This window comes from Lissotriton helveticus, chromosome 3_1 (assembly GCF_964261635.1).
Source record: "Lissotriton helveticus chromosome 3_1, aLisHel1.1, whole genome shotgun sequence".
Lineage (NCBI taxonomy): Eukaryota > Metazoa > Chordata > Amphibia > Caudata > Salamandridae > Lissotriton > Lissotriton helveticus.
Window position 1 is genome coordinate 155486982 of NC_136061.1, and position 15723 is coordinate 155502704.

At 50.0% G+C, this 15723-nt stretch overlaps 1 protein-coding gene across 4 annotated transcripts in view; it reads right to left on the minus strand.

Annotated features, from left to right (window-relative positions):
- Window positions 1-15723, minus strand: part of GTF2IRD1 (GTF2I repeat domain containing 1) — a 1361292-nt gene that overhangs the window by 551279 nt on the left and 794290 nt on the right. For all 4 annotated transcript variants that reach the window (XM_078679432.1, XM_078679431.1, XM_078679429.1 and 1 more), the window contains one exon: window positions 8347-8530. In XM_078679432.1, coding sequence (XP_078535558.1) covers window positions 8347-8530 — 184 coding nt within the window. The remainder of the gene's footprint in view (window positions 1-8346; window positions 8531-15723) is intronic.

Genomic DNA, 15723 nt, shown 5'->3' on the forward strand with positions numbered 1-15723 from the left:
ACGATGTTCAGGGCAGGCTGCAGGTAGCCAGGGACAATAAACCTAAACGTAGCAGCTGCCCACGAAGTGCTGGGCAGCTGTAGAGCAAGGATGGGGCCATTGTGGGAGCCTCGCAGGCTCGGAGGAAAAAGGCGCCAAACGGGGGAGCTTCTCGGGCTCGAGACAACTGGGCGGAGCCTCGCAGGCTCGAGATGGGCAAGGGCCACGTGGTGGAGCCTCTCGGGGCTCGGGACACTGGGCCACATGGGGGAGCCTCCTCGGGGCTCAAATACAGATGGAGCCTCTCGGGGCTCAGGGAATATAGGTGGAGCCTCTCGGGCTCAGGGGATAAAATGTAGATGGAGCCTCTCGGGGCTCAGGGAATATAGGTGGAGCCTCTCGGGCTCAGGGGATAAGATGTAGATGGAGCCTCTCGGGCTCAGGGAATATAGGTGGAGCCTCTCGGGGCTCAGGGGATAAGGTGTAGATGGAGCCTCTCGGGGCTCAGGGAATATAGGTGGAGCCTCTCGGGGCTCAGGGGATAAGGTATGGCCAGGCGGGGCCCCCCTCGGGGGACCCGGCATTACCGGGGGCCCCACGAGCCTTCAAGCACATGCGTGCTCGTGCTGGAGGGGAGGGGCGGGCACCGACAATGTGCCCCGACGCCCCGCCTCCCCTCCTGCAGCACTCACCGGTCGGCGGCCGCGCCGGTCTCTCCTCGCTCTCCGGGGCTCCCTCTCGCTACTGGGGGCCCCGGGGGGGAAGCGGCCAGTCTTCCGAGGGGACGCAGGGCGCGGAGTAGGCTCCCGCCGCCCCCTGCATTTCTCGGCTCTCTCCTCCGCCTCCACAGCTCCCCGGGCCGCCGGCCAATCAGAGCGCGGCCCGGGGAGACGTCATCAGCCCAGGGGCGGGCACCGACAATGTGCCCCGACGCCCCGCTTCCCCTCCTGCAGCACTCACCGGTCGGCGGCCGCGCCGGTCTCTCCTCCGCCTCCACAGCTCCCCGGGCCGGCAGCCAATCAGAGCGCGGCCCGGGGGCGGGCCTCACGAGGGGTCCTGGACTGCGGCGGTGAACTCGGGGGGAAATTGACGAGGGCCAGGCTCCCTCGATACGGGCAGCAATGACGGGGCAAGCGAGGTAGGCACTCGCTGGGGGCTCGGGCCCCCTCACACGAACGGGGCAAATGCCGGGTGGGCACCGGCTGGTGGAATATAGCGCTCCCAGCGCTAGGAGCCGGAAGGCAGCGCCCCAAGGCGCTAGGACAGCAGGAAAGCGCTAGAAGCCGGGATGAAGCGCCCCAAGGCGCTAGGACAGCAGGAAAGCGCTCCCAAGCGCTAGAAGCATAAATGAAGCGCCCCACGGCGCTAGGATAGTAGGAAAGCGCTCCCAAGCGCTAGGGCCATAGATAGCAGAGTCCAAAGGAAGTCCAGGAACCCAGTAGTTCAGGAGCAGGGCAGGGCTCAGGGAGGCCAGCCTTTCCCCTGAGCCCAAGCCACAGCATGCCCCTGGCAGGATTCAGTCAGGACAAGCAGGCAAGAGAGAGAGAAGAGGGCACACCCTCCTTTTATACATGAGATCCCTTTGTCTAAAAAGGGGCAGGCAGCATGAGAACCAGCTAGAACTGGTTATAAGGAATTTCCTGTTACTGGCCAGGCTAGGACACCAGACGCACCCCAGGTGGGTGGAGCCAGCATTGTGGAGGGAAAGCCCAGCTCCATACAGGATACAGGCACAGCCCCTCCCTCACATCAGCATGTTAATTTCTCCATTCACTACCGGGGCAGACCTACACAGACTCCTGGAGCCAGGCTCCCCAGCCGGCTTCAGCCAATCACGCGCCAGCACACCTACTGCACACACACACCAATGTCTAGAAGTGGCACTTCCCTTCTAGACACACACACGCCGCATACATCATCTTGTAGCATTCAATCACCCGAGTCCATACATACCAGACTCGAGCCTGTACCCCTCACGCACCAGGAACTATCAGGGACACACACATTCCCCATGCATTCCTATGGGAGGGCAGTCCTCACCCATCTACACGCACTCAGAGTGGGAATCACCATCACCAGGTCACATTTAACAAGCAAACTTCAGGAGTGGACCTGCCAGGAGGGCCCAGTCCAACATTGTGTGTGTGTGGGGTTGCATGTGTGGTTGTATGTGGGGTTGTGGTTGTGTGTGTGGTGGTGTGTGGTTGTTTGTGTATGTGTGGTTGTGTGTGTTGTGGTTGTGCATGTGGTTGTGTGTGTGGTTGTGTGTGTGAGTGTGTGGTTGTGTGTGTGGTTGTGTGTGGTTGTGTGTGTGGTTGTGGTTGTGTGTGTGAGTGGTTGTATGTGTGGTTGTGTGTGTGGTTGTGTGTGTGGTGGTCATTTGTGGTTGTGTGTGTTGTTGGGTGTGGCTGTGTGTGTGGTTGTGGTTGTGTGTGTGTGGTTGTGTGGTTGGGTATGGTTGTGTGGTTGGGTGTGGTTATGTGTGTGGTTGTGTGTGGTTGTGTAGTTGTCCATGTGGTTGTGTGTGTGGTTGTGTGTGTGGTTGTGGTTATCTGTGTTGTGTTTGTGGTTGTGTGTGTGTGGTTGTATGTGTGCTTGTGGTTGTGTGTGTATGGTTTTGTGTTGTATGTGCGTGTGCGTGTGTGGGGTTGTGGTTGTGTGTGGGGTTGTGGATGTGTGTGCGTGTGTGGTTGTGTGTGTGTGTGCGTGTGTGGCTGTGTGTGTGGTTGTGTGTGTGTGTGTGGTTGAGCATCAGACAACTGGGGGAGATCTAGCTGGTTTGACCATTCTTTAGATTTCTGAGGTCTGTAATTGATGTCTTCCTCGTACAAATCCTGCATAAATGCTCTAGCCTCCTCCCGGATCTGATCATCATCATATAATATAGTTCCTGTACTCCTTTGGGATATACTTTTTATCGGATTCCTGGCCCTATCTTCCCTGGTCTTCCAGGCTAGAAGAGAACCACATCTTTCCCCATAGGAAAAATGTTCTTTCTTTTAAAATCCTATCCAGATTAGCCTGGAATTCTGCCCGAAGTCCCTCTAACTCGGTTTGCAGACGTGGCACTAAGTGGCACTAAGGGAGACTACTGAGGCCCGCTGCAGTTCTTGCTCTTTTCCCTTGATCTTACAGAGCCGCTCCTCCTCCAACCTTCTCATCGATTTGTTTTTTCTAATCATCAGCGAGCTTAGTAAGCCTCTTAGAACAGCCTTAAAATCCTTCCAAGCTATCTGATCATTTGTAGTTCCCAGATTATGCCTAAAGTATTCCTCTGATTGGGCCACTAATTCTGCCTTTACCTCCTCCTTTAATAATAGGGATCTATCCAAAGTCCACCTTCTCTGGGATTTCTTTTGCTTAAGATTAACTATCAATTCCACGACTGAATGGTCTGAAAGAATAGCTGGAATATAGGAAATTGATTCTACTTCCGAAAAGATGGTCTGGTTTAGCAGGAAGAAATCAATTCTAGAGTGGTGTCTATATTTCTTACTATAGAAAGAAAAATCACTTTTACAACCGTTTTTTGCTCTCCATACATCTAATAGGTTGAATTCTTTAATAATATTTCTAAGCTCCGAGTGTGATTTGCGGGGAGTGATATATTTAGCTTTAGAGGTGCGATCTAAAAGCTCATCAAATACCAGATTGAAATCTCCCCTAAAATAGTAGGTGCTTATGTGAACAGGAATTGCCCTGGAAAGTGGAAAAAGGTATGGGCGGCCTGGAACACTTATAGAGGGGATATATGCGAGCCTATTGCTGATATAGATCATGATGACTTTGATGATGATGAATCCGGGGATGATTAGGCGGGTGGGGTCTGGGTTGTTATATCTTAGATTATTCATACCTACCAGAAATAAAAATGTACAGTGGTATAGTCATTGCCGGATTGTTGTATTGCAGATGATATGGACCCTTTTTATATATGAAGACAGCTGCTCCTTGCCATGTTGTAAAACCAATAAAAACATGTTTAAAAATAAAATAATAGGTGCTGATGTGTCCAAGAGGCTAGCCTTTAGTTTTAGGAGGGTCCCTGGATTATCTTGGTTCGGCCCATAATAAACTGCACACACCAGGGGAGAACCATATATTGATAAAGTAGCCACCAACCACCTCCCAGATTGGTGCGTATCAAACTTCTCCACTTTTATCCCTGTGTTACTTCTGATAATTATTGCTACTCACCTAGTACTACCCTTTTGTTCGGAGTAAAGGACCTCCTGGACCCATCTGAGCTTACCAAACCCCAACTTACACTCATGAGCTTCTAAATGAGTTTCTTCTAGGAAACAAATATGAGTCTTACAGTTGTTAAGGAATTCCCTCCCTCTAGACAGCTTCCTTCCATCTCTTAACCCATTCACGTTCCAATGTATTAGCTTAATTTTATTGATACTATTCATTTTTTAAGGCTTCCCTACGAACAAAGTTCTTTACCCAGGCTGATGTTATACTTTCATTTAACTTTAATTGTATGAGGACTCATTTTTCTGTTTTTCCCCCATTGCACCCTACCCCCGTGTCCCCCGCCGCCCCCCCAAACCCTCCCCGTGAGGAACACACCATTTTTTCCTTTGGCGATCATTGGCGCCTATTCAGGACCACCCTTGAGCCAACACCAGGACAAAACCCCTGATAAGTGTAAAATTAAACATAATAACATAACAACTAATACAAAGTGACCCCCTTGTTTTTTGTGTATACTTCTCCTTTTTTTGTTTGGTTCTAAAACTTTTTCCTGTCACTACTCTTTTCATTTCATATTTTGTTTTCCCCTGTTTCTTTTACCGTATAGAGGGAGGGGAGAACAGATATTATTCACTGAATATCTCTAACTACAGCTCCGACACCCCCACCTTAATGGAACCTAATGGGAGTTTTCTTCCATTAGAATCAAGAAAGTGTCAACTTCTTGAGGAGAGCTGAAATTGTGGATCTTATTCCTCCACATCACCTTCAAAAGTGCAGGAAACGTCATCTGGACATGTGCCCCCAGGCTCCTCAGCTCGGGCATTCTGGAACCCAATTCCCATTGCCTTTGAGCAGTTATTTTACCTACATCAGAGCGGATTTGATATTACACAGAATCAGATTGGAGTGTGATATCAGTTAACGCCCTTCCCAATATCAGCTCCTTGATTGCATAGGTGTGGAAATTAACAAAAATTTTCCTAGGAGCTTTTCTATCAGGGTGCAGCCTAAAGGGATCTCTATGGGCCCTCTGAATTTCTTTCTCAAGATCTATATCTTGAATATCTTTCAATACCCCCTCTCTGAGGAGTTTGCAAATGTAAGCTTTGACATCTCCGCTCTCCGCCCCTTCCGGAATTTTCAAGAATCTTAAATTGTTCCTTCTGGCTTGTATCTCGAGCCTCTCAATATCCATTTGAAATGATTTATTCTGTGCCTTCAGGCTCTCAATGTCTTTTGTGTTCCCCTGGACTGCTACAGTGAGAGCCTCCACTTCCGATGCTAGGGCCCAGTTCGTTTGCAGATGTCATCTAGTTTGGACTCCAAGGTTTCGCACTTCTCGTGAATTCCTTTCTGATTTGCTTCAGAGATCTCAAATTTAGAGAGTAGATCCCCCCTAAGGGACTGTAGCAACAGTTCCAACTGCGACTTACCCCTATACAGATTCGCGGATACAAATAAAGTCCCTCCTGTTCTAAGATCCCCCAGAATTATTTCATTTTGTCCATCTGCGTCATTGCCCAAGGGTAAAGAGAAAACTGATGGAGGGCCTGCCTCAGAATTAATATCAGTGTCAGTGCCAATGACAGGAGGGAGGAACATGGCGGCGGGCTGATGCCGTTCGTAGGAGCCCTCGATGCAGCCAGGTAAAACCCCTGCTTCGACTAACCTTTTTCGCATGTAGACCGAAGACTGAAACTATCCCGACGGTGAGAGCGGGTGGGGCACCTTGTGTGCCCATTATAGACGGTTAATAGTTGATTTTTCTTTTGCGTTTTGTTTTTCTCTTTTTTCTCTTTTTGCCCTTTGCCTCAATCGGGGGTTTGCGGAGCTGCTGAGCCGCGATCCGTGATCTAGGACCCGGAGGCGAAATCTGCATGAGGACGGAGGCGGAGCCTGAGGCATTTGAGGCGTGTGGAGGTCACTAAGGACGCTGTGCGAGGCTCTGGAGGAGAATCCAGGCGGCAGCGGCGAAAATCGACTTCCGTGCTCCAGAGGGGCGAAGTGTAGCTGCGATACAGTCAGTGGCGGCAGGGAGGGTTTTTACACGGCGAAATCCTCAGGGCTGTATAGATGTACTGGTAAGACGGGAGTTTCCTGGTTATGTGGCTCTGCCCATGGAAAAGTACTTTCCCGCAAAATACGGGGGGGGGAGAGGGACCACTTCCAGTTAGGAACAGGTATCAGCTACGCTTCCAGTTTGAATTAAAGAATAAAGATGTACAAACGGCCCTAGGGGAGGTATACGGTGTGGGGGAGGAGAGGTCTCATTGACACCTTTGAAGAGAAAAAAAAAGTACGAAGGTGGGGGAGATTAAAAAACGTAAGGCATTTAAAGATCCTGCTTCTTCCCTCAAAACTACACCTTTGCATAAATCGTACTTTATGATAATGGAACAGGTGGCTTTCTCTAAGGGGCTGAAAACTCCCTCTAAATCTCTTTCTAAACAATGCTCCCCTGCCACCCCACTGAGAATCGATTCTCACCCTTAACCTGTGATCCCGATATTGAAGAGGAGAATGCCTTCCCCGTTTTGGAGCCGACTGGTCTTCCGGCACCATCGGCCTCCATTACGCTGACCCAACACTTGTCATTGGCACTGTGTGTGTGTGGTTGTGTGTGTGGTTGAGGTTGTGTGTGTGGTTGTGTTTGTGGTTGTGTGTGGTTGTGGGTATGTGTGGTTGTGGGTATGTGTGGTTGTGGGTGTGGTTGTGTGTGTGTGGTTGTGTGTGTGTGATTGTGGGTGTGCGTGTGTGTGCGTGTGTTTGAGTGTGTGTGGTTGTGTGTGTGGTTGCGTGTGTGTGGTTGTATGTGTGGTTGTGGTTGTGTGTGTGGTTGTGGTTGTGCATGTGGTTGTGTGTGTTGTGTGTGTGTGGTTGTGTGTGTGTGGTTATATGTGTGGTTGTGTGTGGCTGTGGTTGTGTGTGTGTGGTTGTTGTGGTTGTGTATGTTGTGTTTGTAGTTGTGTGTGTGTGTGTGGTTATATGTGTGGTTGTGTGTCTGGTTGTATGTCTGTGTGGTTGTTTGTGTGTGTGGTTGTGTGTGTTTGGTTGTGTGTGTGGTTGTTGTGGTTGTGTGTGTTGTGTTTGTGGTTGTGTGTGTGGTTGTGTGTGTTGTGTATTTGGGTGTGGTTGTGTGTGTGTGGTTGTGGGTGTGGTTGTGTGTGAGTGGTTGTGTGTGTGTTGTGTGTGAGTGGTTGTGTGTGTGTGGTTGTGTGTGTGTGGTTGTGTGTGTGGTTGTGTGTGTGTAGTTGTGTGTGTGGTTGTGTGGTTGTGCGTGTTGTTGTGGTTGTGTGTGTGGTTGTGCATGGGGTTGTGGTTGAGGCTGTGGTTGTGTGTGTGGTTGTGGTTTTGTGTGTGTGTGTGTGTGTGTGTGTGTGGTTATGTGTGTGGTTGTGTGGTTGTTGTGTGTGTGTGGCTGTGGGTGTGGTTGTGTGTATATGTGTGGTTGTGTGTATATGTGTGGTTGTCTGTATGTGGGTGGTTGTGTGTGTGTGGTTGTGTGTGTGTGGTTGTGTGTGTGGTTTTATGTGTGGTTGTGTGTGGTTGTGTGTGTGGTTGTGTGTTTGTGTGTGTGGTTGTGTGTGTGGTTGTGCGTGTGTGTGTGGTTGTGTGTGTGACAGTAATACTAAAAGCATCTCAAAATAAAGGAACACAAACATCGAGTTTCTGGAAAGAGAAAGCACATTGTAAATCAAACGGGCAGCAGCAAAGCATTAACACAACAACATGTTCTTTGATGTATGATGTTCTTTGAACGAGAACATCAACGAGGCGCGCAAAAGTGATCACGGGCGAAAGTGAAAGTGATCGCAGGCGGCGCCTCTGCTCCTAAGCGCGAGCCCGCGCACATGCACTGCAAGCTGTAGCCAGCAGTAGCATTTTTTGAAGCTCTTCTTACTTAAGTTCTGGCCAGACCAGCGCAAGCGCTGGGTCAGGCGAGACTTAAAAAGTATACACTGGGTACTTAAACTCTTATTGGTGTTTGAGTAGGTTTGACTAAAGATGTATGAAATAAATAATCTTACAAATATCAAAATTGGGAGGAAGGAATGAACAGAAATTGGGAAATATGTGCCTTTTTGAAATGTAACATATGTATTTAATTTAATTACTACTGCTATTTCCTGTCACACAAACCTCCCTCTATACAAAGACTCTCACCTTTTCAGCTTGAATCGGATCCGGTGGCTTTGCTCCAGAATGGCCATCAGGGTTTTAACATCATAGTCGGTGGGATTTCGTAAGCTGACTCCTTCAGGAAGTCCGTGCACAATCAACCACCCGGGGTCCTTCTGAATCTTGTCATAGGGCACTGGCACAACACAGTTTTTCCCTAAAGCCTCGCCTATAGCAAGGACAAAATTAGAAAGAAGTTGTAGTTTAGCTATTTGATGTATGTATATGCCTCCAAACAACGTTAACAAGAAAGTAACCGAAACTAGTTTCAGCAGGCCAATACTAATTACTGTTTCTTGAAGCTCAATAAGTAGATATGGGCTGAAAAAAGTTAGTGTGTGGCCTTTTTAAGTATTCTGCCTTTACTTCTCATGGATTACAAAACAGAGATTTGGAGGTGCTTTTCCTTATTGCCATATCTCAGCCTGGTCACAGACAGAACATTACCTGCATGACAGAGGGATAATTCAAACATCAAATGGCCCTAGTGACATCACTGGCTCTGACATTACACAACTACGACGTACATATAGTAGGCACTTTTTAGCTGTTTAAATGAGCATTGGCAAAGACAGCAGGTCTCGTTTTGGGACCTTTTGACTTTGCCAATGTTTTTTTGTGATTCTGTACAACATGGTATACTCGCAGAAATTTTCTCAGGGGCTAAAAAGTAAGAACAGTGGGATGACTGAGCCACTCATTGGTTCTAGCAGGTTGGGGATCAGGGGAGAGGTGGAAGTAAGATGGGCACAGCTGTAGCAAAGCATTTACATGGTGTAGACAGTGTGCCGTAGACATATTTTAAGGGTTTCATTCTATACATCCCTCCAAATTAGGTCTCATGTCTATAAAAAGAGGCACAGATTTGACAATACTGTGGGTAAGCATTCCCTGACTAAGCCAGTTAGCCCGGTCCTACAAATCTATAATATGAAAGTGGTCAGTTCAGTGCTATATGGGGCAGAACTTTGGGGGTTTGAAAATCTGTCTAAGCTATCACTTGCTGAAAACAGATTCCTGAGAAACATTACCAACCTCCTACACAAAGTACCCCAGCCCTTCTGCTGTCACAAGTTCTAGGTAGGAAAGCATTGGCAGATCTAGCAAGGCTGCGTCCCACCTTGTACTGGCGCGGATTATTGTGTACTCTGGAACTGTCAACATACGCCGCAGGCCTTAAAGATGTAATCATGTCAGATCGGTTTCACAATATTATTTGGCTAAGAGAGTTTAGAGCTTCCCTGGCGAGTATTGGTATGTCTGAGCTGTGGGAAAATCCATTGTGTTGCCAATTCCCCTCTAAAGAGATTATAAAAGAAAGATATTGGGAATTGGTCTATCACAACAGCTTCAGAGAGAGTGATAGTTCATCGCTAACTGAGACTTTTTTAACAGTTAAACCGTGGCCAAGTCTGGAACGGTACTGGGACGTTATATATAAACCCTTTGATCGGAAGTTGTACTACCAATTCAGAGTAGGAACTTTGCCTTTATGAACATATAGAGCAAAATGGGCCAAATCAGGCAATAGTAAATGTCCTTTTTGCAATGCACTGGACAAGTCCTATGCTGAAGTCCTGTTTGTCTGCCCAGCCTATTCTGGTCCTGACAAAGTGTGGCAGACACCAATTTGAAGGAACGTGGGCACTAGAACGAGAAGCATTGCTTTAAGAATATTGTGTACCAACACATTGCCGTGTATTACAATAGCAGTAGCCAAGTTCCTAAGCTAGATGTGGATAATCAGATCCCGTACTATAGATCCACAAATTCTATCTGATTGTGTTTTCCACCTATATTTCCGTGGCAATGTTTGAAATAGGTTCCCCTAGTTATTTTTACTTATTACAAGAGCCTCGGTAAATTCTTTGTCATTGAGCGCGCCCACAGGGTCCCGGGCGGCCGTCCCAAACCGGGCGCTCCGCCGCGGCCTATGTTGGCGCGGGTCCTGAATTTCCACGACAGAGACACTATCCTTCAAAACTCCCGAGCTGGTGCCCCCCTGCGCTACGAAAACTCGGACATATCCTTCTTTCCGGATTTTACGCAGAGGGTGCAACGACAGAGACGGTCTTTTATGTCGATCAAACGCATCCTCCGAGACAGGGGATTGAAGTATTCCATGCTGTTCCCAGCCCGTCTCTCGATTGAGGCGGATGGGAGAGAGTGGTTTTATGAACATCCTGAGGCCGCAGCAAACTGGATCGAGAGCAGGGGAGCGAGCGGTCCAGCTGACCATGGTGGGGGTGACAGCGAGAACAGTAAACCGGCCTGAGAGGGTACCTGTCCAGGGGTTGTGCTTGAACTAATTGCATTGTGTGGTGGGAGATGCGAATGGGTGGGGAGTTTCTATTTTTGTTGCCTTTGGGTTCATTGACTTAATTAGATCGGGTGGGTATAAGTTAGACTTGTGGGGCTGGGGAAGGGCGTACTCTGATTTCCCCCCTAGTTCTTCTCTTTTCTTTCTTGAACATTTCTTCTAGGGCGACAGGCACTCTGCAAGTTTTCCATGAGCAGTTCTAAGCCCAGAGTGCAGGGCAGCGGGGTGGGTGGTTGTTGGGTGGGAATGTTTAGTTTTGTGTTTGAAGCTTTGATCGCATCAGCAACTACTATTGTTACATTGATTGGGGAAGTGGCAATGCATTCTGTGAATTCAAGTATACTTAGTTATGGCACTAGTTGGGTTAAACTGTTAAGTTGGAATGTCAATGGGCTGGAGGACAAAATTAAACGCAGTGTTGTTCTTCAGTGTATAAAGCGCTATGTCCCCGACATCGTCCTGCTACAGGAAGCCCATCTAGTTGGAAATGCATGTAGGGCGTTGCACAGAGGGGGTTACGTATTGCTGGCCCATGCAGGTTTCACCACGGGTTCCCGAGGAGTTGGCATACTGATGAAAAAGTCCTTTCCCCTCGTAGTGCAGGATACCTGGTCGGATGTTTGAGGGAGGTATGTAGGAGTCTCGGGCACTTGGGAGGGCCACCCTGTCACCTTCCTTTCGATTTATGTACCCCTGAATCTTCAAGTAACCACGTTCAGAGACCTGGGTACACTATTGTTGGATATTCCGGAGGGTCTCTTGGTGTTGGGAGGGGATTTGAATTCTGTGGTCTCTGGTGGCCTGGACCGTCACCCTCCACGTGACCTCGCTCGTTCACAATGCTGGCTGCCTGACTTCCTAGAATCCATGGGGCTGGTAGATGGGTGGAGGGCTTTCACCCTGACACGGCTTCAATACACTTTTCACTCCGGGGCACACGGGAGCCTATCTAGAATTGACTATTTTTTGGTATCCGCATCTCAAATTACCCATGTCCAGGAGATAAAACACCTAGCTAGAGGCATCTCAGATCACTTACCAGTTTGGCTCCAGATGGCGCTTAATTACCAACAGGTGGGACGAGTGGCCCCCATCAATCCGTGGTATCTCTGAGATCCTCATATCTGTCGCGAACTCCTTGCGACCATTGAGAACTATTTTAATGAGAACGAAGGCTAGGTGGAATCCCCGCAGGTGCTCTGGGAGGCCTTTAAGACAGTGATTCGGGGCCAAGCCCTTTCCTTGATTTTGGGGAAAAAGAAGGAACAGCGCAGAGAATTGGTGGCACTGGAGGCGGAGGTGGGAAGATTGGAAGCAGACCTAGAATTGGATGTCACACCTGATAAGCTCCACCTTCTCAAACTTAAACAATAGGACTACAAGGCACAAGCGACAGACCAGGCTAGGGCTATAGGGAGAGCGGTGCAGGGGCCGTTGTACGAGGTTGGTGACAAGGGTGGAAAACTCTTAGCCTGGTTGGATAAAAGAGAGTGGGCAAGTAGACTAGTACCTGAGCTCCGAGGGCAGGAGGGTGATTCCCTGTGGGATCCGCAAGCAATTGTGGACCGTTTTGCGGCCCACTTTGAGGCAGTCTACACCTCGGCTGCACCTATCCCATAGACGATTCCCGCCAGATACTCACCGATATTGTTCTACCCAAACTGTCGGTGATCGACCATGACTTCATGAATTCCACTCCAGAATTCCATGGACCCAATACCCGTGTCATATTTCCGGGAAGTCGAAAGCCTTCAAAGAGATCTACTGTGGAACGGCAGGCCTCGCATCACTCTCGGCAAACTTTCCCAGAACTGGTATGACGGAGGCATCAGCCTCCCAGATATTAAGCTGTATTACTGGGCGTCTCATCTGTCCTCCATTAATCACTGCACTTATACCCAACCCTGCGACCTGGGTTATAACATGGATAGGTGGCTCCTCTCTCTCTCGAGAGACCTTCAGTAGAGCCCTTTACTCTATGCCCCGCCGCTATCCACTTACAGGCCCCACTAAACATACAGTGCACATCTGGCATGCGGCCACCAATTGCTTAGGTTGGGGACGTAAGGTAACGTTCGCAACACCGCTATGGGACTCTGAACGACTGGGTAATCTGTGAGGAGTAAGGGATTCGGCAAATGGGATCTCATAGGTATCACATGTGTAGTCGCTCTGCGGGACAAATTAGACATTTAGAATTTTGCTGATTCGGTATTTTAGAATCGGTAAATGGTATGTAGGTATTGATTCTGTAATTTTTACCGAATCGGTAAAATTCGATAAATACCGATTCGGTATTTACCGATTCGGTATTCCCCATTCATTCCTATGGGCCTGGAGGCCCATAGGAATGAATGGGAATTACCGATTCGGTAAATACCGAATCCGTAATAGGGGGAAGACTTACAAGTGTGGCAGGGTGTCACATTGACACCCTGTTGCACCCCTGAATAGTGCATGGGTGAACATGTGGCACACATACATGCCCTAAGGGCATGTATGTCTGCCACATGGCACTTTTGGAAAAGCACAAATTTGCTTTTTCACAGGTTTTCGATATTTACCACCAACTTGTAGTTGGTGGTAAATAACGAATCCTTAAATGACAAATGCACTCACTTGAGTGCTCCCTACATTACGGATTTGGTAATTTACCGAATCGGTATTTAAGAACCCAGTAATTTACTGATTCCTTAAATTACTGATTCGGTAAATTACCGAATTCTTCAATTAGGCCCCTACATCTCAAATGCCTAATACCGGTCGGTAAATGCCGAAATTCGGTCATTTCGGCCGTTACCGAACGGTATTGGGCTACCTACATCTGGCCCCTAGTCTTTTGCAACGCTGCAGCAACAGTGTAAATTGGCCGAGTCAGAGTGCTTCCGTTACACGCAGGTTCAACACACACTTCGCACACTTACAGCCCGGGACCACACTACCGGAATCATCCCCACTAGAGGATAGAGTGCTGAACGGTCATCTCCCTGACAGCACCATTTCACTGACACACAAAAAACTAGTCAACAACATCTCGGACCCTCTCCGGGCCCTCCGAGAGAATCAATCAATCAATCAATGACATTTATAGAGCGCACTACATACCCGTAGGGTCTCAAGGCGCTGGGGAGGGGGGGTGCCGCTACTGCTCGAACAGCCAGGTCTTCATCTTCTTCCTGAAGGAGAGGTGGTCTTGGGTCAGGCGCAGGTCGGTCGGGAGGGAGTTCCAGGTCTTGGCGGCCAGGTAGGAGAAGGACCTCCCTCCTGTAGTCGCTCTTCGGATGCGGGGGACGGCGGCGAGGGCGTGGTTGGCTGATCGGAGGTGGCGTTTGGGAGCGTAGAAGTTGAGTCGGCTGTTGAGGTAGCTCGGGCCTTGGTCGTGTAGGGCTTTGTGTGCGTGGGTGAGGAGGCGGAAGGTGATTCTTTTGTTGACGGGGAGCCAGTGTAGGTCTCTCAGATGTCCGGAGATGTGGCTGGTTCGTGGGATGTCGAGGATGAGTCTGGCTGAGGCGTTCTGGATCCGCTGGAGTCTCTTCTGGAGCTTGGCGGTGGTACCGGCGTAGAGGGCGTTGCCGTAGTCCAGTCGGCTAGTGACGAGGCCCTGGGTGACGGTCTTCCTGGTCTCGGTGGGGATCCACCAGAAGATCTTCCGTAGCATGCGTAGGATGTTGAAGCACGCCGAGGAGACGTTGTTGACTTGCCTGGTCATGGAGAGGGAGGAGTCCAGGATAAAGCCCAGGTTGCGTGCGTGGTCTGTCGGTTTGGGTGCGGTGCCCAGGGCGGGAGGCCACCAGGAGTCGTCCCAGGCGGAGGGTGAAGAGCCCAGGATGAGGACCTCCGTCTTGTCTGAGTTCGGTTTCAGGCGGCTGGTCGTCATCCACTCGGCTACCTCTTTCATCCCTTCGTGCAGGTTGGCTCTGGCGGCGGCGGGGTCGTTGGTCAGGGAGAGGATCAGCTGGGTGTCGTCGGCGTAGGAGATTATGCTGAGGTTGTGTTGGCGTGCGATGGCCGCGAGGGGGCTCATGTAGACGTTGAAGAGGGTGGGGCTCAGTGAGGATCCTTGAGGGACGCCGCAGATGACTTCGGTGGCCTCTGACTTGTACGGTGGTAGGCGGACTCTCTGTGTTCTTCCGTCGAGGAAGGAGATGATCCATTCCAGCGCCTTGTCCTGGATTCCGACGTTGCTGAGACGTTGTACTAGGGTGCGGTGGCAGACAGTGTCGAAGGCCGCGGAGAGGTCTAGGAGGATGAGGGCCGCTGTTTCTCCGTTGTCCATCAGGGCTCGGATGTCATCGGTGGCGGCGATGAGGGCGGTCTCGGTGCTGTGGTTGGCCTGGAAGCCAGACTGTGAGGGGTCGAGGGATCCATTCGTCTCGAGGAAGGCGGCCATCTGCTTGTTGACGGTCTTCTCGATGACTTTGGCTGGAAACGGGAGGAGCGAGATGGGGCGGTAATTCTTGAGTTCGGTGGGGTCCGCTGTGGGTTTCTTGAGTAGAGCGCTGAGTTCGGCGTGCTTCCAGCTCTCAGGGAAGGTGGCGGTGTCGAAGGATGTGTTGATGATGTCTCGCAGGTGGGGTGCGATGACAGCGTCGGCCTTGTTGAAGACGTGGTGAGGGCAGGGGTCGGTCGGTGATCCGGAGTGGATGGAGTTCATCGTGCGGATGGTGTCTTCGGTGCTGATCGGGTTCCAGGCGTGGAGGGTGGTGGTGGGGGGTGGTTGTTCGGTCTTGGTGTGCGTTGGTTGGTTGTTGAAGCTGTTGTGTATGTCCGCGATCTTGTTGTGGAAGTATGAGGCGAGGGAGTTGCAGAGGTCTTGCGATGGGGTGATGTCGTTGTTTCCTGCGCTGGGGTTGGATAGCTCTTTCACGATGTTGAAGAGTTCCTTGCAGTTGTGTGCGTTGTTGTCCAGCCGGTCCTTGAATGCAGTTTTCTTGGCGGTGCGGATCAGCTGGTGGTGCTTCCGGGTGGCCAGCTTGAAGGCGGTCCTGTGGTCCGGAGTAGGTTCCCTTCTCCAGACTTTCTCGAGGGCTCGGCAGTTCTTT